Below are 18,981 nucleotides of genomic sequence, written 5' to 3'. Positions count from 1 at the left end.
AATGCTGGGAAACCGCACAAACTTCACAAATCCGACTTTCACACCATCTTGTAATCTCAAAGCTCGGAGTTTATTGTCATGGAAGAATAAACTAGAGATGGGCACTAAAAACTGGCTTGTGCGGTAAGATGGCCTCTAGTGTCGATAGAAAACGCAAATAGTCTCGATTGTGTAATACTGCTCTATCCAGGCATAATACTACGATAAAGGAGTTTCCGCGAACACCACACCCGGTAACGCCACAAGAAATGTAATATACAAGAAACGCTACAAGAAATATAATCTTTTGTGTATATTATTAATACGTTGATGTATAACTTAGGGAACCGAGATACATCCGCCATTTTTGGTTAATTTACAATAATACAAAATAATTATTGACATTACTTACTAATGTAGGTAATTGGGACCTAGATCAGCACTTGAAGGTATGAAACCTTAGTTGAGATTATGAAAAATATGAATATTTAATTTTCTAAATATGCCTACATGTATATTACGGTATAATCTTGAAGCTAAAGAATAAATATTACCTCAAAGCAGGACAGATACATACATGCAAGTGCAGAATTCGTTATTACTTCATATATGTGATAGACTAGTGTATATTCATACAAATCAGACAGGATATAATACAACAAAAAATAACACAAGTAAATGTTCTGATAAAGTAATAAATTTATTAATTTTATTGATTTCCTTAACAAATTATGTCCAATTAGTAGACATAGAAAAGAAACAGCGTTGAAGAAATGAAGATGCAAATAAATAAATAAATAAATAAATAAATAAATAAATAAATAGCCTACGGCAAGAATTTTGAACAAGGTTGGCACATAACTTATTTTTAATTTAAGTTTTGGTTTTCAAGAATGAAAATTGTTTGATGATTTCCATAATAAGAATCAAGGAGAATGACTTCTTCGGTGATTCGTTAGTCCCATAAAAAGTTGATCCGTCGGTGTGCCAAACTTTGTCATGTCTGGAAAGTCTGTAAAACAATAAAAAAAATGTACGTAAAAGAGTAACTAGTAAATATGCTTAAAAGAAGATACCAATGAAACAAATGCAAATTTTAGAATTTTTACATGTATGAGGATGGATTAAAAAAAGTAATGCCTCCATCACTACAATTTTGTTTCTACTACAGCTACTGTATTATCTATGCATGATATTATAGAAGTAACCTTACTCTGCTAATGTAGTCTTTTCTTTTGAGAGTGATTAAAACTAGGGATCTGAAGCTAAAAGAAAGAGTAATTATTGAATTTCTGGGAAAAGAAGGTTGTCCATCTAAGGAAATCCATAATCGCTTGTAAAATGTTTATGGGGACGCTGTAATGAACGTCAGCAGTGTGTGGTATTGGGTGAAAATGTTTAGAAACGGAGAAACAGAAATTGCAGATAAACCGAGAACCGGCTGGCCGACAACATTAGTCATATATTCAAATCGAGGGTGTTGATGAATTGATTCGAGGAGACGAGCGCGTTCAGAATGTTGCTCATGTATCGACCATCTCGTATGTCTCTGCCTAAGGAAAACGACTTGAGATATCACAAAGTCATAGACTCAATGATTTAGATGAAGTTAAAACAGCTTAAAAATCATAGGTCAAGAAGTAAACCACTGAATTTTTCTAAAATGATTTTGATGTGTGTGTTCAACGATGGCGCGAATGTGTTCTAAATCATGGAGACTATGTTGAAAGGTAGTTTTCTGTAGAGGACAGTAGAGAATATGATCTGTAATACCTTTTGCTGTTATGTGTTCATTAATAAATTTTTATGAGTGTCCCCACATGGTGTATACTGAGAAAAAATTATAAGAGCGTACTTAAAAATGTAGATTGCATGCGTAATTCCTGTAGTTTTTGGACTTAACGCACAGCAGACGTATAACTGAAAACGCATGTTTTATAATACTTTCCGTATAAGTGTTCCACCTATACGTAGTTTACGTATGAAACAATATGCTGTAGGCTATCAGGAACTCACATATAAATGGACGTATACAACATATAGCTGACCAAGGTAACATACATATATGTATGTAGTATAAGGAATACTGTTAGATATCAGACATCCTGCAACAGCATGATTTAACATCTAATTGCACTGCCTATGTAGCATAAGAATAACGTATGCTCCGTTCCGTAGGTCTATATTTGTACAATATACCGCTGTCCGGAGAGCGGATTTTTCTCAGTATAGTCTCTAACGCTTTGGTGCGAGCGGTCCTGGGTTCGATTTCCGGTGGGTGCACTCGGTCGAAAAAGTGTAACAGTTATTTTTCAGGCCAGCCATTTAGAATGAGGTTTTTCAAGGGTTTCCCTCATTCACACAAGGCGAATGCCGGGATAGTACCTAAAAGCAATGGTCCCAGGCCGCTTCCTTTCATCGGATAGTGTGCTCGCCGAGGGACATCATCCCTCATATACGTGACAGGCTAAATGACCTTAGATGCCGACAGCCCAGAAATCTAATTCCCAATCCTAATAAATTTTATGCCATAGGAGACATTATATTTTGATTCACCCTTGTATACTTACAGTAGATATAAATCCTAGAGCACGAATGTAAATTTTCTTACATTCCTTTAGTTCTTTAACACTATATAGGTTACTAGTTAATAGTACATATACAGCACCTAAGTAAATAATAATTTCTTCCAGCATAATAAAGACCTGACAAACTTATTGTTGGCAATTAACGGCATACTTTTTAGTTACTTTCGATATTCTCAATAACTACATGTGAGAATTTAATCTGAAACGTGTTATCTTGTTTAAAGCTCGATTTGATGTATCGACTAATAAATTACATATATATCTGGTCAATATTTTTAGTTAAAACTGAAATTAAAATTTTAAGAGTTAATCATGACTTTGAACCATATGTTATCTGATCAACCATCCTATCTATTGTCATCTTGCTAGTATATTGAAAAGCTTAAAGTGGGTACATTTCAGTATCAGTTTTACCTAAATAAGTGACATGATTCTTGTATAGCGTCATCTTTTTAGGTTTTTAAGAAAAGTTTCTTCTTCTAGTTTCTCGAAAACTACGCATGAGTTTCTTACATTCACGCATATCATTTTGTTCATTTCAGTAAGATCTACCGATTAGTATATGGTTGAATTCTAATAATATTGCAGAATTAAGGCAGGGGCCGACTAATTAGGTTAGATCCTAACTGATACCATTGTATTCGAAATGTTGTGTACCTTCAACAGAATTTGACACACCACTGAATTCCAGCGCTTTAATCATACGTTTATTAAACGAGTCAAAAGTCAGGTTACATAAACATTTTCCTTTCTCCGCTTTCACGCTCAGCGATTTCCTCTTCCTTTTCTTTTTCGACATTGAAGAAGGCTCTTAATGGAAGGCACTTTTGCAACGAATAGCAAAGTGAATGAATGCCAACCGTGAAAGAGTTTTTCCATACTGTGATAAGCTGTGAACAAGAAATTAAAATTAAATGGAATTGGTATGTCGTTTAACGTTAAATTAATATACCAGTAGGGTGAAGAACATAAATTCTAAATATATACGTATAAATTCTAAATGATTATGGAAGCATGTGGAACCAAAATGTTACAGGAAACGCGAGAACAATGAGAAATTCCACAGATACAAAACTGATTCACCAGAAACTCACAGGTCAAACTAAGAATCCCTCGTGTTGAAAGTGAGCGTTGTACAACTAAGCTATCGTGTTTCCAAATGTAACAAAAATATGTTAACTTGAACTAAATAATGTAATACATACTAAATGTTAATAGGATGACTTACCATAATATGATCCATACTGAGAATAATGAATGTTGCTGTTGTAACCTAACGGCAAAGGATATCTGGGCGTAGCACCAACATCAGGAGTGCTGGGAGCAGGAGGATATCCAAAGTATCCAGGGATACCGCCTTGCATAACTGATATTCCTCTGACACCTCCGTCGAAAAATGACGGGGTGTCTTGTTGAGGTCGTTGTGGAATAGGTTTGTTGAAGAGCGGGAAACGGTTAAATATGCCTGAAACGAACAAATACATTAACTCATGAATAATGACTCAGGAAAGTATAACCGCTAATTTGAAATTCAAGTAAAAGACAATGTAAAGATTGTATAAGCGTAGTTTTATTCTACATGGTGGTATCTTTTCTTGGATGACTCGAATCGGAGAGTAAAATTTTGTGAGTGGCCAGTGGAACAATTTTGTGGATAGGCAGTGGAGAACCTCAACTTTGCAATGCAAATTCTACTCACCAATGGAGCAGATATTTATGTTACAGGTGAGGTAAACAAACAAAATCTATGCTACTAGTCTGCGGATAATCTCAGACAGATCCGTGTAAAATGGTTGCTGCAGGGAAAATATAGTATGAGCAGTGAACTCTGAAACACATATCATTGGTCCATTTGTTATCCTTGGTACTTCAATTGAAGACCGTTACTTGAACATGTTAGAACAACCCATTCTTTCCTCAGTATCGACCCTGGATGGCTGCTGTCCCTTGTTTTACCAACATAATGGGGCGCCATTTCATTATGGGCTGCCGGTTCGTCAGTGTCTGGATGAACAACTTCCTGGTTGATGGATTGGTAGACGTGGACTAGTGGAATGGTTTGCCAGATCACCTAATTTATACCATTATACTTTTACTTGTGGTTTCACTTAAAAGCAATTGTATATGATTAAAAGATTAGGGATCTCGATTATCTAGAGCAAAGGATATAGAATGCATATGCACAAATCACACGTGAGACATTGCTCGTGTTCGCACAGCTTGGCAGACAGGTCTGCAAACATGTCTAGTGTAATACGGCTAGCAAATTGAGCAGATTTTGTAAGAGACAATCTGAGTTTTATGTGATTACAATTTTACAGTTATTACAGTTATGTTCAATGTAATTACACATTCAGTTTCTCTTAAAATTCGAACCCTGTTTTATACATCATATGACCAAGTTCCCATTTAAACTTTTTGAGAGAGATTCAAAATGGTAGCCATTCACCTGGCCCGTACCATAAAGATGCCTCTTTGACCTAATGTGTCTCTACAATTACAAATTCCAGTTATCTACACTCACTTTCATTTTATAAGAGGTTGTAAGGGATCATCTTTTTTTTTGGACCATCCTGTATATCGCCTTCTACTACCGCCTTAACTCAGTGGGATCAATATTGGAGGCTGAAATGGTAGTGAATTTGTACCAATTCCGGTTTTACTAGATAAAAGTGGACCGAGGTAGAACCTATTCACCCGAGGCTAAATTCATATAAGAAAATTGCTTCCCGCTGTATACTTGATTCGACTGCAACGAGAATCTTCCCAGGGAATGACAAATGTAACAATTACACTTCGCTGCAGCATAAAGTACTCACCCGATCGAGCCTAAGAAGGGATAGGTCCAAAAGGATGCTACTTAATATAGGTTAAGAGCATTGTTAATACACACACACACACACACACATATATCTATATCTATCTATCTATCTATCTATATATATATATATATATATATATATATATATATATATATATATATATATATATATATATATATATATATATAATTCATACATAGATGGTGCCACCTACATGTCATATATCAAAATGTTCTTTTTTGTTGTTGAGTTGAACGATATACTGTATGTTACAATGCCTCATTCCTATATTGCCCTATATAATGGAAAATATACGTAGTTAACTTTTGGGAGTGAGTTCTTCTCGGATGATTTTCTCAAAAAGATCGCAGTCGATTCAGTTCATATTTCATAAATAAATATTTTATTAAAAACCTCGTAATATGGCATCACTCATTTGTCCTGAAAAAATATACGAGATTTAGTTTATTCTTGGAGGTCAGTTTCCTTAAATGATTTTTAAAAAATGATCTAGACGATTTTGTTCATATTTTACGTATTATAAATGTTTTCAGTAATAATGTCATAAGTCATTTCTTATTATGGAACATCCACAAGGAGTAATTTACCTTTGGGGATGAGTTTTCATAGAGCAAACTTTTCTGATAACACCTCATAATTTTACTGGTACTTTGAAAGAAAATGTTTCGTTAATATCTACAGCACAATATGATTGACCCAATTGCAATCAGTATCTTTTCAGGAAATGATGAACGTAGCTTCGCTGCAGCAAACAATACTGTCCATCAAGCTGAAATTTAGTACACAGATGAAGACTAAGACAGATCTGAAAGGACGATACTCAATATAGGTTAAGGGGGTGGTTAATAAATTCCCCTCAAAATATAACTCATACATATAAGGGACGTCACTTATATGTGTAATGTAATTTCAATTCTTCAATGTATATTAAAAACTTTTAAGATTAAAAATAAAAGAAACACAGGCTGAGGTTCGGCAAACGCACTTTCAAGGAAGTGAAATTTAAAATTGAAAGTGAAAATGTCAAAAACACAAAAACAAAATAAGGAACTGTATACAGGTGAGAAGCCAAAAACAGGATATATAAACTAAAAAAATGGTAAACAAGGGGAGCTATTTGGTCAGTCATTGGATCAGTCAGAAAAAGCGTCGTAAGTCAACCTTTGGATCTTGTCAGTAATGGACCTCAGCCTGTACAAAAATCCAACCTTCCTGTAAGTACTTCGTTAATTATGCTAAGAAGCAATACATAAGAAGTTCGTGTATGGAGGTCTTCCTCCATGACAGGCGTAATATTGTAAAATTTTATAATTACTATAAATATTATTTGAAACCTCTTCTCTATGTAACTTGTTAAATAAAAATCAAGATGCATCTAAAGTAATATTGTCCTACTACCGAGGATAACAATAAACAATATCCTATAATCGTTATTCAATAATAGTAATGATAAATTATTGCGCTTCGTTCTTCACTTCACTAAAAAATCTTGCAATGTAATATTTCTGATGGATAAAAAATTGCAAGACCAAATGTAACGTGATCTTACCTGGAAATAAATTTGCTAATGGCTTTTGGGTTAATCCAGTTCCATCCACCGAGTTCTGAAACAGTATTCCCGGTCTATTGAATCCAAGTCGAACACCCAGACCAGTACCAGTGCCTGGTATGAGACGAACAGTGGAAGTTCCGAAACCAGAGCCTTGGAAATTGTCTCCAATGTTCCCTGAAGGGAGCAAGAATTCAGGTAACGTTCTTATGACCACTCCATCGTCTTCCAAAGTCTCACTAACACCCGGACTTGATGAGTGTTTTACATTTTCTTTCTGATGAATTTCGTTTGTGTCTTTCCCACAGCCTTTGGAAGGAAACGTTACTAGGAAGAGAGCAGCTGATAATAACTGAAAGAAACAATTAAAAATTAAACAAATCAACATTTTATAACAATATAATTATTTTGAACAGTATTAGTATTAACATCAGAACTTTTTTCCCGAGCTTGGTGTTTAGCACAAACGCACATTTGACCTAACACTTTTAATTGCTTTAATACAAGTATAAACTATTGTTAAAGAATTCAACATAATGCAACTAAAATAGTCATAGAGAGTGGAAATTTTTTATGTTTATTTGTAGGTTTGTAGCGTTTGTTCACTGGGCGTAGTCCTTTGGGAGAGCTGGCCTCAGTGTTTATATATATACACACACAAAAATTTGGTATAGCCGGTAGAAACAGATCAATTCACAGTGTAAGCCTAATTACAGTTACAGTAGCTAATCACATTTGCATAATATATTAATAGAGGTTTTTAAGAGTATCATTTTATTCTACACTCTTAGAAGCTCCAATTGCATTGCTACAGCTATTACAATTTTGTCATAAATATACATACTATGAATATTAAAATATGAAGCTATCAGATTATGACATGAAGTGAACGTTTTTGGTAATTGTAGTTGCCCTTGTGAGATACAAATACATATTTCTAAATTATAACACAGATTCTTTACTTTTATTTATTTATTTTTGCACGATATCAAATATATTCTTATAATTCAGGTAGTTATTCCTTGTAGCGCTATGATACATATTAAGCCTCTGTTCGATTACCTATGTTGCTGATGTAGCTAATACAGTATATAATTATAAGAGCATTGACTTCGTTTTTTTTTTTTTTTTTTTTATTCATTCCAGAAGTTTCTGTAATTCTGAAATGCAATGTATGCTTTTTCAACAACCACGATAGTCGTGGTAGAATTATGACGGGCATAGGGAAAGGGATAGAGCTTCTATTGATGTAAATTGGATAACTACTTCGCAATTTGATTTTAAACCGTGATGTAAGCCAGTGGTTCCCAACCGGTATGTCACGCAATTCCATAAGGCGTGTCGCAAAATTTTAGAATTTAGAAAACATGAAACATTTAATACGAATGTCTGCTGATAAGTTCTCGGCCCGACCTCCTTCCGAATGTAATACTCTGATGTAATTGATGTCATGTGAAATGCTGATCTTTTATATGTTTAAGTACCAAATTTCACGATTCTACCATGAACGGTTTTTATTTTACAGGTAATTGAATGAACCATGGCGGAGCCAGATGTCAATTCACCAAAGAGGAGTTGCGAGGTGTAATGAAGTTCTTCTTCCTGCAACAGAAGTCGCCCAAGGAAATCCATGGTTGCATGCTAGACACATTGGGTGCATAGTGCCCTTCATACTCCAATGTGAAGAAATGGTGTGCGAACTTCAAGCGTGGTGAATTTTCAACAGAAGATGGTGACAGGTGCGGCAGGCCAGTGTCAGTGTCAACTCCGGAAAAAGTGGACCAGATTCATGACCTGATTTTAAGCAACAGACGGATTTCGCTTCAGGAGATAGCTGACAAAGTGCACATATCCAAAGAACGTGTTGGGTCAATAATCCATGATCAGTTGGACATGCGCAAGCAAGTTGAACGTGGATCAGAAACGCGAACGTGTAAGATCATCGCAGGTGATTTTACGGCATTTTGAGAACTCCAAGGTCGATTTTTTGAATCGGCTTGTTACCCAGGATGAAACGTGGTTGCATTACTTTGATCCGGAAACCAAACAGCAGTCATGCGAGTGGCGCCACTCAGGATCTCCAAGGCCCAAAAAATTCAAAGCACAAAAGTCCGCAGTGAAGGTGCTTGCCTCGATATTCTGGGATAAGGATGGTGTTTTGCTCTTAGATACCTTGTAAAGGTCCAAACCATAACTGCAGAGTATTACTGCAGTCTGCTGGCTAAGGTAAAGGATGCTATTAAAGAAAAGAGCCGGGGAAAGTTGACACGAGGTGTCTTGTTCTTGCAGGACAATGCTCCCGTCCACAAGGCTGGCAGAACAATGGATTTTCTGAGGGACCTAGGGTTTCAGTACATTGACCACCCACCTTACTCGCCAGATCTTGCCCCTTCTGATTATTATCTGTTTCCAAAACTCAAAACAGCACTGAAAGGACAGAAATTTTACAGTGATGAGGAGGTGATAACAGCTGCGGAACAGTTTTTTTTTTTTTTTTTTTTTTTGCAGAACTTGAGATTTTTTTTGAGGGGTTGGAGAAGTTGCAACATCGAAGTACCAAGTGTGTTGACCTTCGAGGGGACTATGTTGAATAGCCTCACACTTTCATGCCTGCAGCTCAAGTCCTTCTGGGTCGGGCCTAGAACTTATCAGCCCACCCTCGTAATTACTTAAAATTAATGTTGAATGTTAGTCTGCACCTCCAGTGGTTGGAACAATGCTCAGTATTATAGAGTCACTACTTCATAGAAACTTATACTGTAGTTTAACATTACTATAATTTGTATTACTGATACTAGAGATTGAAGTAAGTATGTCGTGATATCGTGAAACTTCATCAGTGGTTCCCAACCTTTTTTGTCTGACGAAACAGTAAAGTGTGTCGTCAGACAAAAAAGGTTGGGAACCACTGATGTAAAGCTATGTTTCATCTGACTGAATCAAACTGTGTTGTTTACATAAGTTGTTTAATACTAATAAAATAATGTTTGTAATTTTCATAAGTTCTTTACATACACAGGAATCACCTAGAGCCACCAAATGTTGTATACACATAGGTCTTCATCACGTCTAATCACGTACGAAGCCGTTGTTCCGATTTTCATGCCAGAAAGATTTCTGAGGGATCAAAATGTATGCGAAAACGTAGGCAAACCTTTAAGAACGCACTACATATATGCAACCAACGTTAAATACTTGTTATTTCAGCTTTGCAAAAAAGCAGATGATAAATTCTCGGGGAATGGAATAAGGACAATCTTATTTTCTCTTTTGATCCAGGTTGTGAATTAAAACCTGGCAACAATGGGTATTTACAGATACTATAATAAATTTACTTATTTGTTTTCTAATATTAATACCTCCAAAGCTTCAGCCGCTGGCGTAATGACTAATGCACATATCTATTATGCACGGAATTAGGGATTCGATTCACACTGATAGTCTTGAAATGTCAACGCATTATAGTAGCTCCATTTCACCTTAAACTGTAGGTCTACGCCAAGAATAGCCTCGGTACTGAAAGGGACGCTTTAACTGCAACTAACCAACCTTCCTCAAAATGTTACAGCTTTCATTTTGGGATTTTGCGTATGGTCTGTATGTATTTATTGCAGCAATTTGTGTCATCATTTTAATAGCGGCAACTAAACACATAATCTCACGAAAGCATTGCATTCTGAATAGAATAGGAAATTTCGTAGATATCTCCGAATGCATTTTCTTTCTTGAAGCATTTTGCAAAGAACAACTTTTGAACGAATTTACATTAGGAACGCTGGAACTTTGATATCGCCACGCCAAGCGAAAGAAGTTGAGGATAATAGTGGTGGTGTCCACGAGACGAGACGAGTCAGAATTTTTTTGTGACGAGACAGTGCTCTTCCAATAGAAACACACACACACATTCTTTCCGAAATGGAACATCACTTTCACGATATATTTTCAAGACGAGACAGCCTCAACTCTTGTCTCGTAGGTAACCTTCGACATCAGGTCAAGAAATTAAATGGCAGGCTAATGAATGAGAATATCGATTTGTCTCGTACATTGATGCCGTGACTTATAACGTTGATATAATGTTTTTGTGATTGTGCCCTCTTTTATATAGAATACCTGAATTTGGCACAAGCAATAGTGCGCTTTCTGGCTATATAACGCTTGTATGTATCTATATCTATCTATCTATACAGGGTGTTTCAAAACAACACCGACAACATTTGGGAGGTGATTCCTGACACCAAGGTAAGACGAAAAGTATAGACCAATCTGGGTGCACAAATGCTTCTTTTCGGAGTTATAGGCTGCCGAAAACATGAAAAAAAATGAAAATTTAAAGCTCCATAGCTCCAATACTATGGCCTCCACCGTAGTCGGGTCAATACTTTATTTAGTAAGTATTATGTGCCCTATCCAAACATCCATGTTTCAGAATCCTGCTGTACTTCCGCAACATTTTGGATAGAGGTAGTTGGTGGGACTTCAAACTATACGTCCATAGTCAAACTGCCTCTATACAAATTTTTGCGGAAGTACCGCATGATTCTGAAACATGTATTATTGGATATCGTACATATTAGTTCCTAAATGAAGTCTTGACCCGAGTACGGTAGATCCCATGATCATTGCAACGTCTACTACAGGGTGGTCAATTTATCATCACTATCCGGTACAACGGACAAACCAAAAGAGAGAGAAAATCAAAACTTTGCACGAAACAAGTATAAGGAGGGAGATATCTATATATGTATTAAACAGGAAGATTGAACAAACAGTGCTGCCTACCCAATATAAAGTGATATTTTTTCAAATGACACTACGTCAGATGATTACATATTTCAAACCAGCGTGTCAAACGTAAACTTAAAATATCAATTTTGTTAATCAGTGTTGAAAACTAAGGATGATGTAGGATCACAAACATCCAAAGTTCGGAAGCGTTTAACGCAAATACAGCATAACGGAGATGCACAGGATAATGCACATCGAAAGTACTTTAGTGTTGGATACTATGATCGTGGTATATGACTTGTTTCGAATGAATAGGAACGAAGTTAGTACGGGTTGAAAATTTAAATATTTTTTTTAAAAAAACCTTTACTTCGAAAAAATGCTGAGGTAAGTATCATATCTAGTTACTTGTATGGTTTGTAATGGATGTGTAAATTATTTTACCGTTACAGCACTTCGATATCTCAAACCGTTCCGGAGATATGATAAACATTGCTGAAGTTTGCACCATTGCTTAAATCGTGTAATTGCGGGAACTTGTAATTACAGCTACTGAAAGATATTGCTGTAATGCTATAGAAAAGAAGGGAAACAACAATCATTTTAAATATTTTTCACAAACTCGTCATTTTCAGCTGGATAAGGATGGGAATTTAGTTGCGGAAATTGAGAATTAAGGTAGAATGGATGAACTGGAAGAAAACTTTTGGTATACTTTGTGATAGAAGGGTAGGCCTAAGTGTCAAGGTGAAAGAACGAACCTACAAGATCATAGTGAGACTCGCAATATTGTATGGAGCAGAAACTTCGGAGTGGGAAATCAAGAAGGTGCAAAAGCAGAAACTAGATCTGGCCCAAATGAAAATCTCATATGGATATGTGATGTTACCAGCTTGGATAAGATCATAATCATAAACGAAAGAATGAGAGCGTGAAAGAGGCCGGGATGTCGAAAAAAAGTACAAGAGAAAAAATTGATACTAAAAGAAAAAATGAGGTTTTTGTCGGGGAGAGAATGGGGAAAATTGAAGTAGACTGAAAACTAGGAAGAGGAAGACCAAAAAGAAGATGGATATATTTATGACTTCGGACTTCGAAGAAAAGGCGTTAATAGAGGATAATGTTTGCGACTGAGAAAGATGGAAGCGAATCATCAAAAATGTCGATCCACCCCCACCCCACCCTCATAAGCTGGAAGAGAAAGAGTACAAGAAGATGCTTTTTTCATGTAGCAGCAGTAGTGTTTGGAACCAAGAAGACAAACGTTTGGAACCGAAAGAGAGAAAAAATGTTTGGTTTGTTCGTTGGATGTTGCAAAAGCAAGTTGTTTTATTGACATTTTACGAACGTTGAATTTTAAGAAAGTACGCGGAAATAACGATGAATGCCACATTTTCCTCCTTCTGGTAAATCAGCTGTTGCAAATTTCAAACGGTACATTGGAAATAGGTTACATGCGTTTTAGAGCATCTTTACTTGGGATTCAACGCTTTTCTGTGACAAATGAATATACGTCCAGAAACTTCATGCTCCCCTCTACTGATTAGATTCACAAAATAAAATTTTTAAAAAAGTCCTTAAAATTGACTTTCATCGTTCTTCCCGTGAATTCTTCAATTGTAAACCCCTTCTGGATTTAGTCTACCTTAAGTATACCCTCTCGATTAATTGACAATCCCCCTAAATAGCACCTTGACGAGATGACAACCTTCTACCTACAAAGTTTGGCAACGATGTAGCAGATCGTGGTATCCTGACGTAACTAATGCGTGTAAGAAAAGATATGCTGGTTTCATTTGAGTTTAATCTTAAGTAATTTATATTAAAATGATATAAATTTACTCATGAATGCCAAATCCTCGATCTCAAAGGGTGATGAAAAAATTGGGATATAAATTTTATCTAGAGCATAAAATTGAAATTGGTGTTATCTTGCTTGTAAGCTCGCAATGACCAAACAAGTGATTGTAACATAGCGACTTAAGCGCCGGGTTTGTGATTAACAGATCCTTGTTATTATTTTTATTTCTAGAATCCAACTAGTTATAATTGTTAACTATCTTGTTTACTTGTTTTTGTAGGGGCGGGAGCTCACGTGGTTCGGATGGTACGTTAATCAGTAGATCCACGCCTCATATAGCCACGCTGTTTAACGAGACGTTAAACTCAGAATCATCAATCACCATCATTGTTTTTGTAGGTATACTGTTTGGTGTTGTTCCTAATGAAATAAATAAATAAAAATGGGCGTAAGCAGGAACTGTTTGATGTCAATTTTTTTCGCAATTAAAGAATATCGTGCGAAAAATGTACGATTGTATAAGAATTACTAATTGTGACAATGATGAATTGAAACATAACGATCGAATATTCATATGAGTAATTTCATTTGCATACAACCAATTATGTTAAAACAAAAATACTAAACTGCCATTATATGTTTTCAAAAATTGGAATACACAGTGAATCAGGTTGTCCCAAGTTTTGAGAATGTTCTCGATATAAATTTTAACTTGTTTCAAGATTTTTTAAGAGTGTTTATAAAATGTTCATTAAGTAAGTTTTTTTTTTTTTCATGTTTGTGCTAGTCTATTCGTTACGATATAAATGATTGTTCCCTTTTCTCGTGTTCATACCAACATATCGACGGTTTTCTGAAAAATGACTCAGGCAGTTTTGTTCATATTTTATAAGTAAATCTTTCCTTTAATAACTTGACAGTATGACATAACTTATTTGTCCTGAAACTATCCACGAAATGTCGTTTAATCTTGGAGGTGAGATTTCTTCAGACAATATTCTCAAAAATAACTCACGGTATTTTGTTTATATCTTATAAATAAATGTTTCATTAATAACACCACAATATGGGATAAGTCGCTTCTTATGAAGAAATCCATAATGGATATTTTACTTTCGGTGTGAGTTGCTTTTCGGACGATTTTCTCAAAACAACTCAGGCAATTTTGTTTATATTTCATAAATCAATATTTTATGAATAACCTTATCATGGTGCTTATATAACTTTTCATGAAAGTAATCACAAGGGGGTATTTTACTGTTGGGGCTATCTTTTCGGACAATGTTCTCAAAAACGACTCAGGTGATTGTATATAAATTTCGTACGTAAATATTTCATGAATAACTTTAGGCGTCTTGAGTAAATCACTTATGAAAGTATACACAAGGCGTAGTTTATTTTTGAGGTTAAGTTCTTTTGGAACAAAAGTTACTTAAAATTTTGTTCGTATTTCACAAATAAATGTTTCAGTAATAACTGCAGACCAATACGATATAGTTTAAGAAATTGGCACGAGAAATTTTAGTGTGAAGGGCAGAACCTATTATTTTTAATTATACTCTGGTCTTTTCATCAGCGCTGAAATCTATTTACTGGGACTTTTCATATTCATAGACAAAACTTTAAATTATATTGAAAGAAGGAGCGCCATTTACGAAGAACAAGGCACGCAATACCCCCTGAATTTGAAATGTATTCCCATTTCAATCAATACCTTAATAATATATTGTTGGAAAACGTGAAAATTACTTATATCGAAGTCTCCCCACTCCCCCTCTCTCTTCCCAAGTCATTTTCTTAATGACGCTAGTGATTGGAAGACAAATTTGCGTTTCTTTCAACGTAAGAGAAATATCTCCTAGTAAATACAATATAACTGTGAATAATAGATAATACCAAAATTTCAGAATAGCTATTTTCCTTTGTTTGTAAATTTTTAAAGAAAATTAAATTAAATTTTGTTAAAATTAATTTGGAAAACTGCCACATACAAATAAAATAATAAATATATATAAAAATAATAATTGCATAATATGAAGTTCAATTTTTGACACATACACAAAGTACCAATGTTAAGTTGATATACTTACATATATGATTGGAGACATCTTGCAGAGTATTTCCAAAACGGTCACAAAGTTGAGACTACGAAAATTGTGAAGGTGAACTAAACATATTTATATTGACGACAGACAAGCAACGGAAAAATCTTTTTTTAAAAAATCGAATGAGTTAACTGTAGTTGAACAGCTTAATGAATGCATGTTGTTCATCTTCGTCCATGTGTTTAGAATGTTCTCAATGGAAGGCGTGGTGACTGTCACAAAGGATGCTTCGAACAGAAACAAGTGAACATCGTTATTTCTTTTGACGACATTTTGAGGCGTTCAAATTGTTCGTGTCTTGTACTGGAGAACTCGAAACAGTTAGATCCTTCTTTTCTTGCATATGTTACAAGAAGTGAGTGATGGCAAAAGAAGGGAATGACCTAGGAAATAACGCGACAGCTCAATTACATATTATGTATGTCTTTTCGTCTTCAAATTATCAACAGAGACATTTGAAGGTCAGTAACCGCCAAACAGATTCAGATTTCAGAAACTCCATCACCACAACTCTTAATTTGAATGCCTCGAAAAGAGCCGACAATTTCATTCAGTTTAATTATTTTCTATTAGTGTTGACAGGCGACATAGGCAGATCAATCTACGATCTAACACGGTGTTAAGAGAAGGTCAACCTCCTATTCTAATGTTTGTTTGTTGAAATTCTTATTCTCTAAATTTACTAGAAATAAGAATAATAGAGTCGACAATTTAAAGAAGGAAACAAGTGACAAACAGGGACGGACTGGCTACTAGTTGGCCCTGGCGGCTGACATATTGAGGTGGCCCCAAATTCTCAATTCTCCCAACCACCACTACCTAAATTGCCCACTGTTTTCCCACGATAAGAGCACATTATTATTTTAGATAAAGCACACTATTCTTTAGTAGCCACACCGTATATTATACCATAAAGATCATAATATAAAATCAGGGTATATGTTATGAACAATATTTATGAGAACAACACAGACAGTAATCATTAGCATTTTTTTTTCATCTCGCCGTGTAATTTGTTGATAAAGAACTACGGACAAATTAATTTAAAGTCAGCACTGGTTGTTTCAGCATTCGTGAACAAGAGATAAATTGCGAAACAGCGCCCCCTGTACGTAGTCCGAAATATTTTTCGGGAGGATATACCTTCCGGAATAAGCACTACAAAATATTTTCGTAAGTACATGAATATCAGTAAGCACTTGTGGTCCATGAACTATGTCAAATATCCATATTGGGTGTATTTATCCAAATTGTGTGCACATATAGGCCTGCAGAATGGTCGTAATGGAATTACCTACTATAGTTGCGACGTGATAATGATCAGGAAATAAATTATCAATACTAAATGTTAATATTGCTACCAGAAAGTGGTGTAATGGATTTTCATTTCAGGGAAATCAGAAGAACACGTGCCTAGTAATCGTAATATTGATAGTTCGCGTCCACCCCGGGGTATTTGTTTTGTGTTTTTTTGACTCACCTAAATATAAACAAATCACACATATAGGCATTTTAACATATTTTGGAAGAGTAATTTTGTGGTTCGTTGTCGTTTCATCGCGTCTCTGCCGCTGGTAGTAAAGTTTTCAAAATGGAACTGGGGCCACCGCGGATTGTCGCTGCGGGGCCACCAATTTTTGGCGAGAGGTCAATAGTTGACCATCTGTAGTCCACCGACGCTTACAGCTTAGGGTAATGAACGATGTCTTTGCCTTGTAGACGTCATGACTACCGACGTCGGCAGTCAACTAGCTTTTAGTATTCCTTTACTAACCATCTATCGTTCATGTTTATACACGGTGTTGTAATAATAATAATAATAATAATAATAATAATAATAATAATAATAATAATAATAATAATAATTATTATTATTATTATTATTATTATTATTATTATTATTATTATTATTATTATTATTATTATTATTATTATTATTATTTGTAGTAATAGTAGTATAATTGATAATAGAATAATTATATTGTCTATGTATTGTCTAGGTAGGACTACACACAGGATTTGGCTCGTTTTAGTTTGACTCGACTCTAATCCGAGTCGAGTTGGAGGATATTTTTCGCGCCAAGTCCTAGAGTAGACCTCAAAGATGTCTGTTTCGAGTAGAGTCGAGTTTCAAAGAAAAGTCGCTCGTGCCCATGCCCACTAATGAGAGCTTAATCGGAGTTAAGCGAAATCGAAAGTCACACTATTTATCTAAGCGACCCCGAAAACTATGAATTCGACACTAATACCGATCATTTTCTAGCAATCTTTTATATGTATCCCCCTCCCATTCACCATAGGTAACCCGACAGCACTCTTTTTCAGACTATAAGAAATTTGGTTAAAATTACTCTAGGCCAGTGGTTCTCAATCTAATTCCTATCACGATCCCCTTTTATCACATCCTCTTGCCAGCGACCCTTTTATAATTTGTGTTTTATAATAAGCTTGTGTGGGATTTTTAACATACCTATTTCTATAATAGTAGAATCCATTTCTTGTTTATAGTGAACAGTGCCGTGGCATGGAAAATCAGCGATCGGGGCGAGAGTATACGACGATATCTCCGTACATATGAGTAGTGTTGTAAAAAAACGGTTTTTTTTCTGTGAAGTTTTTTTTCAATAAAAAACATCGTTCTTTTTCATGTTTTTTTTTCAAATGTCTGTTTTTTTTCTGGGAACTATTATTTATTGATTTACGTCGCAGATTATTGAAATAATCAACAGAACTTGAGTCGAAGCCCTCGTAACTTGCAAATCTTTTGTTTCTTTGCACCTATATACTAGCAAAATTGTGTGATTATTCCTTTCTGCCCCAGGTCATTTTTGGCGATTTCCTACATTTCCAGTTAGTGACTTATTGCTCAAAAACCATTCATTCGATTGATATGGTTAAGACCTTGTGTTTTAGAAAATAGATGTGGCTATTTTTTGGTGTAAGTTGCATTACAATGTTGCTAATGGATGGGAAATTATTGAGGGAAATGTAGGGGTGAAAATTTACAAAAAAATCCCCAACCGAATTTCAAAATTTTTTGTATCTAGTACCACTGCTGGTATATGGGTTCAAGTCGCCTAAAAAATCTTTGGTGTGTTGACAAGGTACAGTGAAATCCTGAAGTCGCTTGCTTCCATCCAAAGAGGGAAAGAAAAACTTCTGTCATACACATGAAATTTTGACACTTTACGCCTCACAAGCAAAAATCAAATATGCCGGGGCTACAGCTTCTCTAATTATCCTATTGAAACTTTTTATGGTGCGTTCTGTAGGGCAAAGAGGAAGCTTTCAGGTAGTGGTACGTTTGTTTCAATGTAGCCAGTAAGAGGGTAATAATAGAGGGGAAAAGGCAAATTTTCCGAATTTTTCACCTAAAAGCGGGAATTAA

At 35.3% G+C, this 18,981-nt stretch overlaps 1 protein-coding gene across 1 annotated transcript; it reads right to left on the bottom strand.

The window, feature by feature from the left end:
• Positions 1-665: 665 nt before the first annotated feature.
• On the bottom strand, positions 666-15,726 carry LOC145662125 (uncharacterized). Its single transcript, XM_081727462.1, has 4 exons — positions 15,579-15,726; positions 6,960-7,311; positions 3,796-4,032; positions 666-991 (listed from the first exon to the last, which is right to left on the bottom strand). The coding sequence occupies exons 1-4, from the start codon at positions 15,594-15,596 to the stop codon at positions 906-908; spliced, it is 693 nt and encodes a 230-aa protein (XP_081583588.1). The 5' UTR covers positions 15,597-15,726; the 3' UTR covers positions 666-905.
• Positions 15,727-18,981: the final 3,255 nt, after the last annotated feature.

Source organism: Thermobia domestica, chromosome 10, assembly GCF_964235325.1.
Source record: "Thermobia domestica chromosome 10, izTheDome1.hap1.1, whole genome shotgun sequence".
Taxonomy (NCBI): domain Eukaryota; kingdom Metazoa; phylum Arthropoda; class Insecta; order Zygentoma; family Lepismatidae; genus Thermobia; species Thermobia domestica.
The sequence above is the reverse complement of the archived record's forward strand: the minus strand, read 5'-3'. Positions and strand labels throughout refer to the sequence as shown.